General features: G+C 33.8%; 1 protein-coding gene across 1 annotated transcript; it reads right to left on the bottom strand.

Annotated features, from left to right (window-relative positions):
• Positions 1-364: 364 nt before the first annotated feature.
• On the bottom strand, positions 365-19407 carry LOC132743537 (uncharacterized). Its single transcript, XM_060732067.1, has 8 exons — positions 19249-19407; positions 18562-18704; positions 12211-12353; positions 11534-11670; positions 5815-5905; positions 4859-5036; positions 1343-1505; positions 365-635 (listed from the first exon to the last, which is right to left on the bottom strand). Exons 1-8 carry the CDS (start codon positions 19328-19330, stop codon positions 580-582), a joined length of 993 nt encoding a protein of 330 aa, XP_060588050.1. The 5' UTR covers positions 19331-19407; the 3' UTR covers positions 365-579.
• Positions 19408-22041: the final 2634 nt, after the last annotated feature.

A 22041-nucleotide genomic window follows, 5' to 3' on the forward strand; every position in this document is an offset into this window, starting at 1 on the left:
TACAAGTCTCGTGCTTTTACCGATTGAGCTTTGTGGGCTGACTAACGGGCTAACGAAATATTTGTTCTGGTTTGATACTAAGTGTCACAATGTCAGTATCACCGCTAGCGCTCAGTGTTGTCGTAATAACTTCAGGTTTGTACGAGACAAGTGTCAGACCAGTGTGCTGAACTTCATTTACAGTCTGAAAATACCCTTTATCGCCAGCTATTTTGTTTTACATTTTAACCTTAGAATTCCCCCCAAAGTATAAATGTTTAAACATTTCTAGAGTAAAAACATAACCGACAGTTTACGAGACTCTGAGAGACAGGATATACACAAACTCATATGATAACGCTTCAATTTAACAGAGATATTTTAGTAGTCTGCTATAAATAACAAATATATTACTTCTTATTTTCACATTTTATTTCAACATTTTAATTTAACTACTATGCGTCTGTGATACATGAAATCTGCCATGTACAATTTTTGTCGTATAAGAAAGTTTGCGATTCAAAAGTACAATGTATTCAGAATGTGTATTTGATTGTCAACCGTCACGTGATGAACATCGACATGTCAACTGTCACGTGGTTAGAAACATAGCCTTAGCATACTCAAACATACCAGCATCCACACGGCAGGGATCCCTGTAATATAGAAATAGACTCTAATATAACTAGTGCTAAGGTTTCCAAGCGTACGATAATTAATACATTACTTATCTTCTGTTGTACATAGCTATCACATCAAACATGAACATATTTTTCATGAAAACTTATTTTCTATGTTAACACATTGTCTAGAATGGTACGAATTCAGCGTGGACATTATCGAGTATGCAATTCAAATTGAAATATGCATTCAGATTCATCTGTTATATACAAATACATCTAGAGCCAAAAAGATCGTATGAATATCAAACATTAAGGAGTATTTTGTTGAGTTAAGATATTCACCTTTGCAAATTTATAAGTAACGTAAATTTAGGCTATTTAATTATGATGGCTAATTTTGTGCCATGTCGTATTTTCGTTCCGCGAGGCGCCAAAGAAAAACACGAAAGTACGACAAAGTTACCACTTTGTCATGCTATCCTGCTTTCGCCTTTCGCTCCACGAGTGTCAGACGAAAATACTACAAAGGGATTTATTAATACCGTTCTTTCGCTCCGCTGGGTGCCAGGCAAAATAACGAAAATACGACAAAGTATTTTCTAATTTTCGCTCTGCAGGGCGCCAGGCAAAAGCACGAAAATACGATAAAGTGGCACCACGCCGAGCAAAAACACGACATGGCATAAATCAGCCAGCATAAAATATACATTGTTTAATATCGTGTAAATAATTCAACTTACCTGATACCAGAATGGATGTACTTGCAGACGACACACCAAAAGGGAAAATAATGTAGTCCAGTGTATCAAGAACTTGGAAAGTGGACCTTGTAGTTACATGTTGAACATCTTTATCATTGATATCTTCTGTTTCTCTCCGGCGCCTGGTGTTGGCACAAGTAGCCTGAATATAAAAAAAACCAACGGTCTACCTCTCAGCATTAAAGAAATTATTGTTTAGGGGAAACAGTATTAAATCAAGCCCGTGTAGGTTGTTTTTCGATTTAACTCGCTAAATTCTAATAAACTGTTTTAAATCTCTGAAATACGTAAAAGCAACGTCTGTTGTCAAAACGTGTAACTGGTTAATCCGAAATAAAAATGACAAAAATTAAGATTGCAAAAAGGAACAGAGAGTTTATAATATTGTGTCAGCGCAAGCATCTTTAAAATTAATGCATGCCAAATTGTTACTAATTTTGACCATGTCATTGACGTGTCCATTTTCCTAAAGTAACTGGAAATACCTAATAGATAAACTAAGTACTGTCCGCTATAGTTGATACACACCGACATTCCTTTTAAATATCAAATAAGTTACATACATGACCTAATTGCTGGTTTAGTGTCCAACTTTGTTTGTCATTCAATGGAAACGCTGTATTTCTTCAAAATTATGTCTGTTAATTTTCATAGAAGAACAAAAGTCGAAACTATATCAAATTCTGTTCATAGCCAATTTCCTTTTTCATAGTGCTTCGTAAAAATGGTCATTTGCATAAATTTGCACATACGCTTTCATGGGCCGCTTTTGAATATTAATTAAGTAAAAATGACGTCAAAAGGTTAACCTGCATGAATTTTGTATTTATGGATAAAGGCTATATATATGCAGTTCAGATTTAAAAACACGTCTTGGCGAAGAGAAAACTGCACGTGTTAAAGTAAAAACCAATACAAAATGTCAACTAATATATTTCTTTTATTACAAGTGTTTGAAATGGCTTAATTTGTAACTAAGAGGAAAGTCCCGTGTGTCTATTCACTTTCTTTTTTTTTTCGGTAGACAGAAAGTGAAAGTAGACATTGTGTTTTTTTTGTGTGTGTGTTTTTTTGTATTTTAGGAAAATACGTTAAATGACCTCGTATTAACACATGACATTTAGTGTATACATGCATAAATCATATCAGATATTAAGTACCGAGTATCAATTGTCCAACTTATCAAAAATGTTTTCCGAAAAAAATGTTTCAATATCGAGCAAATGAAAACTCGCACAGACACGGGTGTTGAGCTTAAAACGCCTTTAAAATCCAAATAAAATGTATATTTTTCAATCCCAGCACATGTACTGATCATATATATATATAAACTTAATATAAGCCGTTTTGAAAAATATCTCATAATTATAGACGTTGAAATATGAATTTTTTTTCAAAACGGCTAATATTAAGATATATATATATATATATATATATATATATATATATATATATATATATATATATAATATATATATATATATATATATATATATATATATATATATATATATGATCAGTACTTGTGCTGGGATTGACAAATATACAGTTTATTTGGATTTTAAAGGCCTTTTAAGCTCCACACCCCATGTTGTCTGTGAAAACTTGCATCAGCCATATGGGTATATGCGTCTTCGCACGCAGTGACGTAAATCATGCATTTTATAAGGCCGAATTCAAACCCACCATTCAGGTAATTGCTTAATAAAGTGGAATGATAGTGACCTAATAAAGGGAATATTAATCAGGCCTAATAAAGTTTGACACTAAAAATGTAAGTATTCATCCGTAGCTGTTCTACAGAAATTAGAAACATTCTCCTGTCGCTTTCGCTCCCGCCGAAGTTTCTAAGTATATGTTAGTGTTCATCCGTGCTGTTCTACACATGAATACTAACATACTTAGTGTCAAGCTTGATTTGGCCTCATTATTATTCACATAACTAGACCTATCACTGAAGGTGATTAATACCCCCACCAGCAACTTTGACTTTTCAAAAATTAGTTGCCTGAAGAAAAATTTGAACTTAACCTACAGTAAATAAAGTATCAACAGCACCGTGTACAAAGAATTATTTCAATTTAGTGCAATCCCATATAAGCTTGCTATACACCAAGTTTGATTACAATATCTCATTCTTAACCCTAGTAATTGTCCGGAAACCAGTTTTCTATTTTTAGTAACCATGACATTTGGACCCCAGGGGATCCAAATGCAATACCAATTAGGTCTTCATTTTAACTTGCTAAACACCAAGTTTGATTACAATATCTCATTCCTAACTAGTTATTGTCCGGAAACAATTTTTCTATTTTTAGAAACGGTGACCTTGACCTTGGCCCCAGGGGGTCCAACTGCAATACAAACTGGGGTCTCCACATAAGCTTGCTATACACGAAGTTTGATTACAATATCTCATTCCTGACTCTAGTAATGTTCCGGAAACCATTTTTCTATTTTTAGTAACGGTGATCTTGACCTTGGTCCCAGGGGGTCCATATGCAATACCAACCTGGGTCTTCATGTAAGCTTACTATATACCAAGTTTGATTACAATATCTCATTCCTAACTCTAGTAATTGTCCGGAAACCATTTTTCTATTTTTAGTAACGATGACCTTGACATTGGCCCCAGGGGGTCCAGATGCAATACCAACCGGGGTATTCATGTAAACTTGCTATACACCATGTTTGATTAAAATATCTCATTCCTAACTCTAGTTATTGTCCGGAGACCATTTTTCTATTTTTAGTAACGGTGATCTTGACCTTTGGCCCCAGGGGGTCCACATGCAATATCAACCTAGGTCTTCATGTAAGCTTACTATATACCACGTTTGATTACAATATCTCTTTCCTAACTCTAGTTATTGTCCGGAAACCATTTTTCTATTTTTAGTAACGATGTCTTGACCTTGGCCCCATGGGGTCCAGATGCAATACCAACCGGGATATTCAAGTAAACTTGCTATATACCAAGTTTGATTACAATATCTCATTCCTAGCTTTAGTTATTGTCCGGAAACCATTTTTCTATTTTTAGTAACGGTGACCTTGACCTTGGCCCCATGGGGTCCAAATGCAATACCAACCTGGGTTTCCACATAAGGATGCTATATACCAAGTTTGATTACAATACCTCACTCCAAACTCTAGTTATCGTCTGGAAACCATGATGTGGACCGACCGACAGACCAACCGACCGACAAGCTGACTCCTATATACCCCCCCCCCCCTCCCTAAACTTCATTTGTGGGGATATAATTACGTCATTTCGCAGATTTATGAAGTACTATGAAAAATAGAAGGCGACTATGAACGGTATTCAACATAGTATCGAATTTTGTTCTTCTATGAAAATCAATACAGAGAATTTTTAAGAAATTTAGCGTTTTCATTGGATGACAAATAAAGCTGGACACTAATTTTTGTTAAATACAGCACGGATGAACACTAACATATACTTATCGGTCATCCAAGAAATAAAAAAGTTACCATGTCGCACGGGGCGCTACTGTCTGCACGGCAGATCATGACGTCACAAGCAATCGTCAGATAAAAAGATACCCAGAATCTGAACATCGATAATTCTGTATAGTAGCGGGTATGCTTGTCGACGATTACGATTTTATTTGGGGCGAAACTGTTCATTTGGTTTACATCTACTGTGCAGCTGTAATAAATAGAAAATCCTAAATAAGAAAACCGTGACTTTGCAAATTAAATTTATTACAATTACAGTCAAGATAGATGTCTTCAATATACATGTATTGTGATTATACTAGATTTCACAGAGTTTGATTTTATAAAACAAATATAATTAAGCACTGAAAAACGAAAACAATGACATCTTGAATAGTGATCATATATTTGTGTATTGTAAGATCTGTATTTAATATATATCTAAAGGATTGAACATATCCAAGAATACCAAAAGAAAAATGTATCCGTCTTGAGGGGAATGTTTTTATCAACCGTAAATATCTAGCAGTCAAGATAACAATCTGATTAAAACTCTTCAGGGTTGAAGACATAAGAAACAAGTTGAATGGGATCCGTGAAGATCGTAAAACATGACAATAATTAAAATGGTGTCTGTTTAATTAGATTGAGCCTAAAGGTGTAAGCAAGATATATCGGTAGGACAGCACGCTCGCTAAGTAGTGAAACAAAAGTTAAGAATTCTTACTTAAAAAGGGGCATAGTTCTGAAAACATTGCTTCCAGAATTATACCATTTGTCAAAAAACTGCGTCGTTTTATAATAAGCAAGTATTCCAAGTTTCATGTTAATAATTTTTAAATGTTTTAAAAATGGACTACATTGAAATGTTTTGCACTAAAACGATGGCAACAACGACAACAACAACGCCGCATCGACCACAATAGGTCAATCTTTTCTTCAAAAAGACGAGCTATAAAATCTAGGTATGTATTAAAATAGAAACTTACTCATTCTCAATAAGTTTATGGCTGATATTAAACTCGGTGGTGTCTTTTCCAGGATATGCTGTACATTGCAGAAACCGCATTACGTACCCCTCTAAAATAAAACAAACCGCATCACATACCCCTCTAAAATAAAACAAACCGCATCACATACCCCTCTAAAATAAAACAAACCGCATCACGTACTCCTCTAAAATAAAACAAACCGCATCACGTACCCCTCTAAAATAAAACAAATTATATAAATAACGAAAAACTGATTTATATCAAAATCAATACATCAACAAATTTTGGTAAAGTTAAATCTATAACATGTTTTTGTATTAAATAACGTCTGTATGATAAAGTTATGTAAATAAATCTTTTTTTTTTATCATTTTTTCAAAAGAATTGTAAAAATGTTTCTAAAAACGCATCAAGAAATCACCAAGTTCTAAGCACAGTCAAACAAATCACAGGAGGATTTTTTTTCTTCAGATTTTTAGAATACTATTTGCAACAAATAAGACTTTCAAAATTGTTCTATCAATCAAAATTCTAGACCATTGATCTAGGTACGGTTCTTAACAGCCTACGATTATCACTAACCGCGTCATACGGAATTCCATAAACGACAGCCTACTGTTTACTGTCAACTGCCTACTGTCAACTGCTTACTGTCAACTGCCTACTGTCAACTGCTTACTTTCAACTGCTTAATGCTTACAGCGACTGTTTAATGCTTACTGTTCATTGATGAATGCCAACTGTTACACATGTCAAATACCCGATTAACAGCCTGAAAGCAAATGTTGGCTTTTTCCGTACTTCTTCCGATGTGTTTTTATGTTACAATGAGGCCGTTTGAAACAGTATTGGTCAAGGAATTACAGTACTCTGTATCATTTATGAAGACTTTGATTGTTCAAAACCTTGGGACTCGTTACATCTTTACATGTACATGTATAATTCTCGTTATACTAAGCAGAAATATAAGTATACATCTTTGTACGCATCTGGAACTTTTCCAAATCATAGACCTGTTAACCATGTTAACTTTGTAAAAATGTTATCAAACCAAATATTTTCCTGTCATTAAATCTTGTTCGGTAATTTTGAGCTACCAAATAAAACTGCTTGCTGAATTACTTATACATGTATATCCCTGTTCAAGCTTGTAAAAGACAGTCATTTAGATACATCTACAATATAACATGTATATTATAATATTTGTTCATTAAATGATATTGACCCTATCCTATAACTATAGTGCTTAATGATATTTTTAAACGGAGGCCTTGTAATGTCATGAACGTCGTTGTTTTTCATTTAAATTACAACGGTTAGTTTTATGTTCACATTTTGAAAATAATGCGATCATATTTTGTTCGAAAATTATCTAGATAATGGTGCTCAAAACGACTTTCTGACAAAATTATATATACCAGTCACGTCTCGGATTACCAGTAGTTCGTTCTGATATACACACTTCGTTGTCCAAATCATACATGGAACCGTTTAGTTGTATCTAAAAAGTTAATACTTGTTCTGGTGTTTGTAGACCGCACATTTATACCTTAATTCTACAAAGCTTCAAGAAAATGTTACTTTAGTAGATGTTAAAAAGATATTCGACAAAAGTATGATGACTAACATGTCAATTATTGTGTAATAATTGGAAAGTCGATGCATAATAAAATCATTGAAAGATCTTTGAGTTACGTGGGCATTATTATACAAAGGAATGTTAGTATTGTTTAACGATATGATGAACTGCGGTGTCCTAAATTTGAGGCCTTCGGCATGTAATTCTTAAATTTTTGCAGTTTGCCTGTGTTACATTCTGATTTTTTATAACTTATGCTAAAGGCATTAAAACAACAGGAAAGAAAACAGATTAATCAATATATTGCTGGACGGCCGTCTTTTTGTTTCATTGTCTTTAGGTGAACTTTTAAAGCTGTTTTGAAGTGAAATATTCAGTTAACTTGCCAGATATTGGAGCTTCAGATGTATTTCTTATGGAACTAATAATATAACGTAATCTTCATCTTCCTAATACATACTTTTCGCGATCCTATACATTTAAAATTGATGGACTAAGACACTATTTAAATGTGGACAATGTTGAATATTATTTTTTCAACTTGGTCATGTTGCAACATTCAACAAACAAACTTTGCTTTATGGTTAACATATATACATGTATAACCATTTTCATTTCATTTTATCATTATTTTGTTTTCCATGGAGCTAAACATAAACAAAATTACAAGGAAATTATGATATTTTATTTTTAAAGAACTTTTATTTACAATTAAAATGAAAAACAAAATACACTTATTGATTATAACACCACATAACAAGAGCTGTCAGAAGGACAGCGCGCTCGACTTTTTTAGTGCTTGCCTATAAAACAAAACTTTGACAGTTAAGGGCACACAAGACTTTAACTAGGAATTTCTAAGTACAAATCAAGAAACATTTTCACAGAGTTATCTTCTCTTGCTTACAGATAGGTCTCATGATGGCACATAAGAACTCCAACTTCCAAAGTAATATCTCAAATGGTTAAGTCAACAAGTGGACAAGAATGAAAATCTTAACTGAGTTTCTAAGTCAAAAAGGGCCATAATTCAAATAAAATCCTTAACAGAATTACCTTCTCCTGCCCATGTTTTGGGACCATGATGGTAAACAAGTATATTCCAACTTTCAAATTAATATCTCAAACAGTTCAGTCAAAAAGTGGACTGGTACTAAAAACTTAACCAAGATTCTAAGTCGATAAAAGGCCTTAATTTTTAAAACAAATCCTTGACAGAGTTACCTTCTCTTGCGTACAGATGGGGGTAATGATGTGAAATAGCATTAAAAGTTTCAAAGCAATATCTCAAAGGGTTAAGGCAATAAGTGGATTTTACCCATATTCAATGTATTTTCTAAGTCAAAAAGGGGCATAATTCTGTCAAAAACCTTGACAGAGTTATGTCCTCTTTTCTGTTGATGAAGGTCGTGATGGTAAACAAGTATGGTCAGTTTCAAAGCAATACCTCCAATGTTTTGAAATAAAGTGAGGTGGTACAAAAAACTTAACCAAGCTCAATACACTTTCTAAGTCAAAAAAGGGCCATAATTCTGTCAAAAACCTTGACAGAGTTATGTACTCTTGTCTGTAGATGGAGGTTATGATGGTGAACAAGTATGGTAAGTTTCAAAGCCATACTTGTAATACTTCTGAAATAAAGTGGGGTGGTACGAAAAACTTAACCAAGGTGTGACGCCAACGCCGACGCTAACGCCGACGCTAACGCCGACGCCGACGCCGACGCCGGGGCGAGTAGGATAGCTCCCCTTTTCATAGAAAAGTCGAGCTAAAAAGTATGTTTAGTCCCAATAACGAGACCAGTAAGCTAATATTTTCTTGTATACACAGTTATTTAAAAATAGAAATTATGACACGCCTGTAAAAAAATCAAAATCTATATAAAATATTTGTAAAGTTTCGGGGAAAGTAATCAATATAAAAGCAGAATTGTAATTCAAAGTTCTGTTATGAGTTATATAATTGTTATGAGATTAATCATATTAATGTAAATATACTCTGCAATATAAAGTGATATATATACACGTTGTAAGAAAGGTAACTTAAATAATTATGCTTCATATTGTACCATAAAAGCTTTACACTATCACGATGTCTTAGAACTGTTTACCTTAGTTGTCAAACTTCTAGAACCTGATAGAAATAGTAATGACTTTCATTGGATGATTCTGGCAAATACGAAGGCAGATTTGCTCATTGGTTTTACTTGCGGTAATTGCAAAAAGACATAGAAAAAATAACCAACCTTAAAGTTCACTTTTAAGTGTGTTTGTTAACAAGATAATTATAAAAATTATATAAAAGATGGATTTTAAACAAACACGTCAAAAAATATATTGTAACATTAACATGATCATTTCGTCTATCAGAAATTTTTTAGTAAATTTAAATAGTTTAGAATCTATTATTTTTCAGAGTTCTTCAATAGCACAATGGCTTTTTATAAAAGTAAAATAAGCTGATCCCAGCTGTAATTTATCACATCATGTTTGCACTCTTTATGTCATTGAAATATTGAAAGTTTTTGAAACAATTTGAATACAGCCAAGTTTGTCTTTGTTTATGCTTTCAGAAGGAAGCCAGTTAAACTCGTCTATAAGAACAAATACATTTATGTAGTCCTTTTCCTCTTCCATTGTAATTTCCATATTTTCATACAGGTGTATTGGTTCTGTTACTTGTCTGTGAAGTCAATGAAAGTATAGGCTGTTCCTCCCATTGAAATGTTTCTTTCAGATTTATCATCCTCTGTACTGGAATAAAAATTGATTCTATAATTAACCTTCAAAGCACATATCTTTGCAACATAAACTATCAAGAGTTGCAATCAACTTAACATCAATGCATAACATAACATCTTATAAGGAATTACACATTTATACAGCCAATGAAAACTGAACCAAAATGATCTCGTAAATGAACTCACACATGTTTGATTATGAGAGAATGTTTAGCCTAAATTTCACCAGTGATTTCACCAGTATATTACAGATATTCTTAAAGTTTAATAAACTATGAAATTCTAAATAAAATAAAGGAGTGTTGACATAATGGTCCAGATCTCCGTCTCTCAACCGAGGAATAGTAGGCTCAAGCCCATCCATGTTGATTGTTGAACACAGTTCTTTGTGAATAATTTATTATTAAGTTGATTGACCCTAAAATGAGTCCTATATTTGACAATTTATCAATCACCTGTGCAAGAGGCACGTGGAACCATTTCATAACATAATCAAAGCAGTGTGCAATGGTGGGACGTACACAAGTCAATGCAATGAATTCGAAATTACAAATTATTAGGCTATAAAATAACCCTTTTTAATTTACTTACCATTGTTTTCTGCAAAGTTTACCTTCAAGAAAATGGCGGGCGCACATGTGTGTACATTCGGAATACTTCTATTTGATCCATACATAGACTTTCAATAAGCAGTAAGCAGTAGCCAGTGAGCAGCAGGCTGTCCAGTTAGCAGTAGGCAGTGAGCAGTAGGCTGTCGTTTATGGAATTCCGTAGCGTCACGACAATATCAACATAGCGTGTTTGCGACAAGCATGGATCCAGACCAGCCTGCGCATCCGCGCTGTCTGATCAGGGTCCATGCTGTTCGCTATCAGTTTTTCTACTTGTTATAGGGTTTGTAAGCGAACAGCAATGATTCTGATCAGACTGCGCGGATGTGCAGGCTGGTCTAGATCCATGCTGGTCGCAAACGCACTTTGTTGGTTTTGTCGTGACGCGCCTCATATACTGTCTTGCGCATTGGTCGAATGTTTCACGGCCATACAGCAACGTTAGCTGCAGTGAACGTTACTTAAATAATACGTCTTACGTTCAATGACATTATATCAACTATAGTTGTAACAAAAAGCTTTAAAAATTAGATCAGTAAAAATCTCAATGAGGTTTAAGAATACATTTCAAATCGACATAGATCGATCGATGAAACATACACAAACCTTATGTGAAGATAAATTTATCAATTTGTCTCTATGTTGAAAAAAAAAACTTCTTATCTATTGTTTGTAAGTTGGGTGTTTTGCGGTTGTTTTTTACCATTATTCTTGTGGGTGTATATAACATAAATGTCTTTTTCTTTTGTTTATCTTTTAAAGTATGTACATGTATTTTTATCTCACCATACAAATCATATGTGAAGAATACTGGTTCAGATAGCCTTACTGCTGTCATCGGCGGATCGGTGGCCGAGTTATTCCGAATAGAGCTGAAGCCTTGAAACGACGTTTCCACGCTGGCAATGTCTTCCATGACCAAACTACAAAATATTCGGAGTCAACAAAACTCATGCAGAATTTTCTCTTCATTCTAATACTAAACATATTAAAGATATGACAGATTTTATAAACAAATAACCAAATTAGTCGGTCAATCCGTTTATTTTTCTTCAAAGCAACTAATTTGTAGTTGTTCGTTGTTTTCGTTGTTTTATTCATACTTTGATGAAGCTAAAAATAGAATTTCGTTTAGGATAGTGTTATGACAGGTACAGTGCTGTGTCTCGGGGTAATACAGCACTCCCCCCGGGTGTACAGAATATAAATAACACATTGGTTTGTGAATAGCAGTAAAAATATCATCCCGAGTAAAATACTTACACGAGACGAGGGATAATATTTTTGTTGTTACTCTCATTAGGACAATGTTTCTGTAGGATTTTATTTTCAAGAGTTGTACTGTGAAAAATTACTGTTACCCATGTAACATTGAACACTTGAATCAACAGAAATAATTCCAAATGGCCTATGGGAAATTAAGTGTGGGGTAATATTCTCTAATGTCATCAAAATGTCCTTACCTCGAGCCGAGAATCTGTGTGATGTTTCTTTCAAGACCCTGCTCTATTTCCTGACATATTATCCTGACCAGAACTTTGTCCAAACCACCAATTACAACACTGGTAAACTCAACATCTGCCAGTTGTACCACTATAGTATCATTCTACATGTATACAGTAATTAACATTCTTAATTTGTTTAAGATTTTATTATAAGTTTATCATATGTGCTTAAAAATTATCATAAGTAAGTTGTTTCAGACGTTATTAAAAGGGCTAGTTGATTTCTTTAAGTTAATCATAAGTGCTAAAATTACTGACGTAGCTTAATCCGTCGTAAATATCATAAAACAATTTATAGAGGATATATAGTGTAAGTTTAACACTGAATTTATTGAACGAGTTGTATAAACTGTTATTATGCGAGCCTCTCGCGAGCATAATAAAAATATAATTTTATTCAACGGGTTCAATAAATTCAGTAATGAAGTTACACAAATTTGATATTCTATTTATCACACACCAAAAATATAGACCGTTTGAAATGAAAAAGAGCAATTTTTTCATTGACGCGCCCAATCTCCTACGCAGTGATCTCCCCTTGTGAGAACAGAGATTACAATTCTGCCAAGGGAGGTAATCACTGTGAGGCGTTTGTGACGAGCCCATAGTATAACATTACATTTAGCGCGTCTTAACGTTATATTTGTATAACGCAAATGCCGTCACGTCATGTCAAAATATATGCACTGCCTTGCAATAACATGTTCACGGAGGCGCAAAAGCGATACGGGTGTGTGATAAATAAAGTTTATTTCTTTCACAGAAATAAACTATAAAACAAGTGTACCCTCTATCAATCTAATCTTTAAGCCACACCAAGCCTCAGACATGAATATATATTTTCTTTTATCAAAAAGTGCAAATACATAGATGATATTTATTACTCTTCCAGATTTTTTCCGCCTTTTTGATTGGATATTGATCACCCGAAAGAAATTGATATTACCGAGCCAGACGGGTAATATACACACTAAATTTCCCCGTTGGGTACCCCACGTTCTAAACAACATGCGCTGTGGCGATGCGCGTACGGTTTGATTTTACGCGATGTAAATTCCGATTTACAAGCACTTTTTAACTGTCAAATGATAAATATTTACCAAAATAGAGTAATCATACAATTCTCATCAGTATTGAAAACAAATATGACCTTGTGAAAGCTTGATATTAATTCCAAAAAAGTGCGTTTAACAGACTACTCCTTTTCTCTTGTTTACATTCGTTAGGTTCGAAAGAAAATACGTCATGTATTTATGTGACGTCATGTAGTGTTGAAAGGGTACCCTAAAGGGAATCTTATTTCGACGTTTCATTTGAAGTAGCAATGATTTATTTTAAAATCGTCTTAACTCGGCAGGGGAAGGGTAATAAAATTATTATTTTGGTTTAGGAGTGATATATGTGGATATATTACCTGCCAAGATAAAATATCACCCTTGCCTAACGGCTCGGGTGATATAAAATCTTGACAGGTAATATATCCACATATATCACTCCAAAACCGAAATAACATATATTGTTTGTTTGTATGTCAGATGAAATTTTATTTCATCGAGTGGGCTTTAAAAACAGTATTGTTTTTAAAGTTCACGAGATGAAATAAAATTACATCTTACACAACAAACAAACAAATTTTCTTTTTATTTTATGCTCAAAAACAAGTTAAAACGAAATTTCCAAATTATTAACGCTAATATCAAAATTTGGTTTCCCCATTGAGAGCCCCATTTAGTCGGAATTTCTCATAAAATACAAGAAGTCTTGAGCTGAAAAATAATTTCGACAATCAACGTTAAATAACGGTGGTATTATTCATTTTATTAAAAAAATATAAATGATCGCTTGTTTTAATAATAAAAACAAACAATTCTTGTAGGAGAAAAAGTCAAACCATCCATCCATGTTTCTGTTACATACTGCGAATTTATATTAGACCTGGCTTTGTTAAATGAATGCGGCTGTCATTTTTTAAAGTTGTGTATTTCACGGGAGGAAAATAATTGTGTTTGATTCAGAGGGATATCATTTGTATTTGTTAGTCATACACCTTTTAAAAGAAAGAAAACTTATTTGACAAAGAAAGAAAACTTATTTGACGATTGTAACAGACAAATAATAAATGTTGGCAGATGTGAAAACATTCAAAAAAAAGCTAGGAAAATGGAAAACTTGGAAGCTGTATCAGGAACGCTGGGTTGTCTACTTATTCTTCGAGCTGATGGCTGTCATTGCTTTTCAATTTTTCATAAAGCATACGGCAGTTAATGCTCGTAGGATACTTTAATATGCGCAAATGGCATCAAGAGCAGTTTTGCATGTAGAAGGAATGTATTTTTTAGACTGTAAAAATGAAGAAAAAAAAATGAAAGAGACGATATTTGGTGATTGATAATTTGAATGAATAGAAGTAAGTTTTCTTCTTTTTTATTTCTTTTGACATTTAAGTTATTTATCAATTTCAGCTTTGTGTTCTCTTTAAACAGCCTGGCAGTGTCAAAATTGTCAGCAAAAATAAAATTGGGGCACCACATGGGGAAATCTTAAAAAATAGTTTCGTCATTGAAAAGTGTGAAATTATATTTTGATAATTTTCACTGTGATCAAATATAATTTTCACAGATAAATCAGTAATCCACTGAAAAGCATAAAATAAATGTTTGTAATATTGTGAATATAAAGAGCTGTCACTGAAAAGTGACTTATGCCCCCGAAAGGAAGCTTTGTTATAAAGGTTGCAAGATATGCCAATATACTGGTATTATACGCCCGACAGCCTTTGATAAATATCATTCTTTAAATTTCATTTAAATTCCATAAGAAGTGTAGGAGAAATAGTCTAAACAAATTTTACTAAAAAAATCATCATCAAGGGCACATAACTGTGTGAGAAAAAAATCATGCACAAAATCATTGCACAATGCACAGCTAGACTTGATAAATCCTTACACCATGCAAACAATTTTAATAATTGTTCATTGAAATTCCTCAAGTGGTTTTGGTGATGAAAGATGGACAAGATTATTTTACTCGAAAATAGACCAATAAGGGGCCATAACTGCGCCAAAATCAATTTAAGCAGAATCACGCCAGTGATGGCAGATCACTGCAGTGATGGCAGCTGAAATTTACCGCTTGGTACAGGTAGATTATAAATTTGGTTGGTATTATTATATTACACAAATACGGACCATTTCATTGCTGTGAAACTATTTCCATTAATTGGAGATACTATTTGGTAATTGAGACTCGTTTTTTCCTGTTTTTAGACTATTTTGAGCAGGTTAAAAGTGACAGCTTCGGAAAAATCCGTGAAAATGTCTGTTTTTTGTTCAAAATATCTCATGTTTTAACTAAATGGCAGGATTTCGTGTTATTAATATAGACGTTCATCCATTGGGGTCACGCAAGCCAAATATCTACCCCGTGAGTCTTTTCTTGAAAGTTTTACAGACGTTCAATAATTTCTCAAGATAGAACAATTATTAATGCAGTATGTGTATCGAAAAAGCTTTTTAGCAACACACAGTGACAATATTCAGTACGGTCAAATTGCACAATAAATAGAGCAATTAACATTGAAGACATTCATTTTTCTATATTCATGCATTTATGCTTGATCTGTTGTGTCTGTCAGTTACATGCATACAATACCATATGTATCATAAGTTTAGCAGCGCATAATTCACTCCCTTTTCAAGACATAACGCCATTTCATATTACAGCGAGTAACTTCAGTAAGTGGATATTCATTTGCTAGCATATAACATGATTTATCGAGGTTATAATGTTCATCACTTTATGACATATAAAGGCTGAAATTTACTAAGTCGGCCCTAATGCTGCAGATTATAAGTTACTAAATCGATGTAATAAACGGGAGACTATTAATCTTGCAACTGACAAAATCTGTGGACATCAGTGTATCATTAAACAGTGTTTTTCAAGAACTTGATAATATAGGAAAATATTTTAACTGTCGATGAAATTATCTTAATTTCCATTTTACATTAACATAAATTGTTTTATGATACACTGGTGTCCACAGATTTTGTCAGTTGCAAGGTTAATAATCTCCCCTTTATTACATCGATTTAGTAACTTATAATCTGCAGCATTAGCGCCGACTAAGTAAATTTCAAGTAAATTTCAGCCTTTATATGTCATTAGTGTCCAGCTTTATTTTGTCATCCAATGAAAACGCTGTATTTCTTAAAAATTATGTGTGTTAATTTTCATAGAAGAAAAAAGAGTCGATACTATATTGAAATCCGTTCATAGTCGTACTTCATAGTACCGCGTAGTGACGTAATCAAAGGCCAAATAAAGCTTGACACTAAATATGTTAGTGTTCATCCTTAGCTGTTCTACAGAAATTAGAAACATTCTCCTGTCGCTATCGCTCCCGTCGAAGTTTCTAATTTCTGTAGAACAGCACGGATGAACACTAACATATACTTAAGATATGAACATTATTACCTCGAGAAAATAATATCATATGCTAGCAAATGAATATCCACTTACTGAAGTTACTCACTGTAATATGCGAATGGCGTTATGTCTTGAAAAGTGAGTGAATTATGCTCTGCTTAACTTAAGATATATATGGTATTGTATGCATGTAACTGACAGACACAACATATCAATCACAAATGCATGAATATAGAACAATGAATTTCTTCATGTAAATTGCTCCAGTTATAGTGCAATTTGGCCGTACTGAATCATCACATTTTGTATTGTAACTGTGTGTTGCTAAAAAGCTTTTTTTTCGATACACATACCGCATTAATAACTTTTCTATCTTGAGAAAATATTAGAAATGACAGTTTAACGTCTTAATTCCGACTAAAAGGACGCAAAGAATAGAGGAATTGATAAAAGATTGACCTTGATTTTCTGTCAGAGTGTTAGCCACTTCGACGGCAGCATTTAAAATAAGTATCTGCCTACAACGGCAGCATTTTTTCTTCGACCGGACCAGATTGAACGTCTGTAAAACTTTCAAGAAAAGACTCACGGATTAGATATTTGACGTTCGTGACCCCAATGGATGAACGTCTATATTAATAACACGAAATCATGCCATTTAGTTAAAACTTGGGATATTTTGAACAAAAAACAGACATTTTCACGGATTTTTCCAAAGCTGTCACTTTTAACCTGCTCAAAATAGTCTAAAAACAGGAAAAAACGAGTCCAAAATTACCTAATAGTATCTCCTGTCAATGGACAAAAGTTTCATAGCAATGAAATGGGCTGTATTTGTGTAACATATTAATAATACCAACCAAATTTATAACCTACCTGTACCGAGCGGTAAATTTCAGCTATCTGCCATCTCTGCAGTGATGTGCCATCACTGGGGCCGGTAATACGGTGTGAAAATATTAAGATATTATGCACAACCAGTCTTGGTGACTAATAATACTGTGAAGTTTCAATGAAATCCCATAGCGGGTTTGGAGATGTAGATTGGAGAATCTAATTTTACTCGGAAATAGACCATTAAAGCGCCATAATTGTGCAAAAAATATATGCAGAATATCAACTAGGCATGGTGAAAAACAATCCTGTGAAGTTTCACTGAAATTCACCAGCAGTTTTGGAGATGAAGCGCGGGCAGGATTACCGGATGGACGGACGGACGGCTCGGGCAAACGAGAGGACACTTGTTGGGTAATTCTAGTCATTCCGTCAGTACTGTTGGGTACTTTTGCTCTCTTATAGGTTACTTTCAAACAAAAGAAGTACCCAATAAATGACCATACGTAGGAACGAGCCGACGGACGGATGGACAGTGCGATTACTATAAGTCGCCCTTCGGGGGGGGGATAAAAATTACAAATAGAAAAACCTTTCTGGTAAGATGATGTCCCTTTAAGTTTCAGAAATGAATATTTTTGTTCTTATTTTAAAAAAGGGAAAACGCATGTTTGATAAGGTTGTGAAAATAAATTGATTTAGAGCAAAAGAATTGTCTACAACGGAAAGAAAATAGCACTGAATTTGAAAAAGAAATTATTATAAAGGTAGGAAAAGAAGGAAACAAAGAGCAAATCTGCCGGCCATACAAAATACATAATCAGTATAAGTGCACTAATGTTCAAAACGCAGAAGATAATCTTATTATTGCCAATGAGAGACATTTTTGAAACTGCAACAAGCCATCAAAAAATAAGATTTTAAAAATAAAATAATAGCATTGTAGGCTTAATTTAGCCATTAATGAAAAATGTCATGTTGATCATTAATACAATTAACTCTGGAGACTTTTGAATATATTGTTATGATAAATTAGTTCTGACAAACCTTGGAACAGCCAGTCAAAGTAATAAGACTATAGTTGCTTGAGAAGGTCAGGTTACATTGCGCGTCCGAGTCCGATGCAAGTCCATAATGGAGGGACGCAGGTGCCGGGTTCGATACAATGACGGTATTGTTCGGATAACAATCTGTGAAATATAAAAACATCATTGTATTAAGCAAACGTTATTTAATCTACATTTCCCTTAAGATTTAAGAATCGAGGGAATATTGCGGGATGTTATATTTTGGTGTAGACATAGGTAATTTGAACTTTTACATGATACACTAAAATATAGTGCGCCGCAAAATTTGAGATGCATTTAGAACATATTTTGTGTAAAGTACTGCCTATTACCAATGTGATTTGCAGTTGCAAGAACATGACCATTTTTAAGCATCTGACAATGTACATGTATACATTTTTCATAATATTGAACTGTTGAAACACCGTTTAGTGAACTATTAAATACTCCAATTTCCCATTCATTCACCAATTTATGCATTATATAAATCGAGCGATATAATATACATGGTAATGGCAGAAAGAAAAAAAATCTGGAGAAAGATGCCAATGTACTGTTTTTAAGAATCGTTTTAAAAAATACAAAATCTAGTACAAGACTAAACAACACTCTAATTAATAAAAATATTACAGTTTATCAAACAAAAATAAATTATCAATATACATACCTACATTGACTTCGTTTGCATGAACTTCGAACAACAAAACGCAAACCTGAACAAAAAACAAAATTCTTGACATCGAACTCATTTTCCTCTTTGTTTCCACTCTTCCCTGTTCTACACATAAGGTAACAGTTAATCTTTTTAAAAATACCTTTACTTGGTACGCCGCGTGAATATCGTGCAGTAAAGAACTTATAGTTGATAAAAGTCGCATATATGACAGAATTTTTACCGAAATTGTCCAAATAAACCACCCTGCTTATCTAGATATACTGAATCACGAATTTATAAATGTATTTATTCTTGGTAGAGCTATTAAGTTACGCTGTAATATATAGTACTTGTGTAAAATTTGTGTTGCACGAGATTTTCGTGCATCAACTAAGCGTATCAGATTTCTATATAAAGTATCGAAAGGTATTTTCAAATCACTCGAGGTAATTGCATTGCTTTATTCGCATGTTTATTTTCCCATCCCATCCCTCCCACCCCTACAATTTGATTGAGTACACTGGTTTCATATCAGGTTATTGTTTAAAAGAAAAAGAAGCTCATTTCGATGGTTATTCATGTTCTGTTATATTTAACAGGTGATGCTTTCATTCAAGTATGGAGTGAGAAGAGGCAAACTTCAATTAATGATTTATATTTGAATTTATTTCTGTATTTCTGATATAATAAAAGCAATGCAATTGGCCAATCCTAATTATGTCTCGTTGTGTATTATGCTTAATAGCTTTTAAAGAGAATAAATAATTTATTTTCGTTTGAGCAAGCGAATTAGAAAATAATTATATAAATCCGTGACTGAACACACAAATACATGCATGTTTTCCATAGTGGATGCATGTTTAAATCAAAATTTTGATTCTGTTTTGTTTTGTTTTTTTTCTTTTGCTTTATTTCTTGTGGGTAGACACTTTTTGAGTGTGTTGATGTATTTGTTTTTGTTGATGTTTTTGTTCTGTGGGGGAACAATTTCACAAGTATCGATAAAGAAGGATAAATAATCGCTACAAAGCTGATAACATATTGTTTATAAATTCATTTTATTAGAGGAATATCTATATAGATTGTAAAAATTAATCAATGAATAATATAATTTGAGCCGCGTCATGACAAAACCAACATAATGGGTTTGCGACCAGCTTGGATCCAGACCAGCCTGCGCATCCGCGCAGTCTGATCAGGATCCATGCTGCTCGCTATTAGTTTCTGTACTTGTGATAGGGTTTGTAAGCGAACAGCATGGATCTCCTGATCAGACTGCGCGGATGCGCAGGCTGGTCTGGATCCATGCTGGTCGCAAACCCATTATGTTGGTTTTGTCAGGACGCGGCTTATATCTATATTTAACATGTAATATCAAACAACCGTGCAATATATTATGCATTCTGAAATAACCATTCTAAAATGATTACGTAATTTACAGATTTCATAAGAAGTTAAAGAGTTTGTAAAACAATATATTGTAACAAAGAACTTAAAATCTAAATGTGACATTTTTTAGGAACAGTTGGTATTGTTTGGCAATATTGACCTGAGACATTTGAATATTCAATGACCTTTTGTTGGTAATTGAATTGTCGGTAAAAAATGTTACGGATTTTTAAAGTATGGCATAACAGTATATAATTATGTTAATTTAAAGAACAAATTTAAAACAACACTTACCAAACTCGCCTCAGTGATAAGGGGTTTAGAACTTTAGTTTCACATTGAAGGTTGAAGGTTCGAAACTTAATGAAACATTATTTTGTATATTTTTTTGTAATATATTTTGCGAAACGTGACTACTAAAATTTTGAGGATGCCACCAACCCATTGTACGGCTGTACACATTGAAATTATGATAATTTACATTTACATCTATATATATCAAAGTTGATTTACAACTAATATACTGGAAACGTTTGTGTGACAAAAGGCATAGCGTTATACAAACAAACTAAAATTACACACGATTGTAATAAGTTATTTCGGTAGGTTTTAAAAATTACAGTAATTTGCCACGCCCTTACCTTAATCATCCTCATAATCAACATTATCAAAGCTACCACCATCATCACCACAAAAACTAACATAATCAACATCATCACCACCGCAATCATCATCACAATCAACATCATCACCACCGCCATCATCATCACAATCACCATCATGACTACCGCCATCATCACCACAATCACCATCATCACTATCATCATCACAATCACCATCATGACTACCGCCATCATCACCACAATCACCATCACCACCGCCATCATCATCACAATCACCATCATGACTACCGCCATCATCATCACCATCATCATAATCATCATCATCAACACAACCACCATCATCACCACCGCCATCATCACCACAATCACCATCATTACCACCGCCATCATCACCATCATCATCACCATCAACACAATCACCATCATCACCACCGCCATCATCATCACAATCACCATCATTACAACCGCCATCATCATCATCATCATCATCAACATAATCACCATCATCATCACAATCACCATCATTACCACCGCCATCATCACCATCATCATCGTCATCATCATCAACGCAATCACCATCATCAACACAATCACCATCATCATCACAATCACCATCATCACCACCGCAATTATCACCACTATCATCATCATCATCATCATCATCACCACCACCGCAATCATAACCGTCATCATCACTAGCGCCATCATCACTACAATCACCATCATTACTACCGCCATCATCACCCCAATCACCATCATTACTACCGCCATCATCATCTACATCATCATAACA

Source organism: Ruditapes philippinarum, unplaced genomic scaffold (genome assembly GCF_026571515.1).
Source record: "Ruditapes philippinarum isolate M1 unplaced genomic scaffold, ASM2657151v2 ctg3190_1_1_1_1, whole genome shotgun sequence".
In the NCBI taxonomy this organism is placed as follows: Eukaryota; Metazoa; Mollusca; class Bivalvia; order Venerida; family Veneridae; genus Ruditapes; species Ruditapes philippinarum.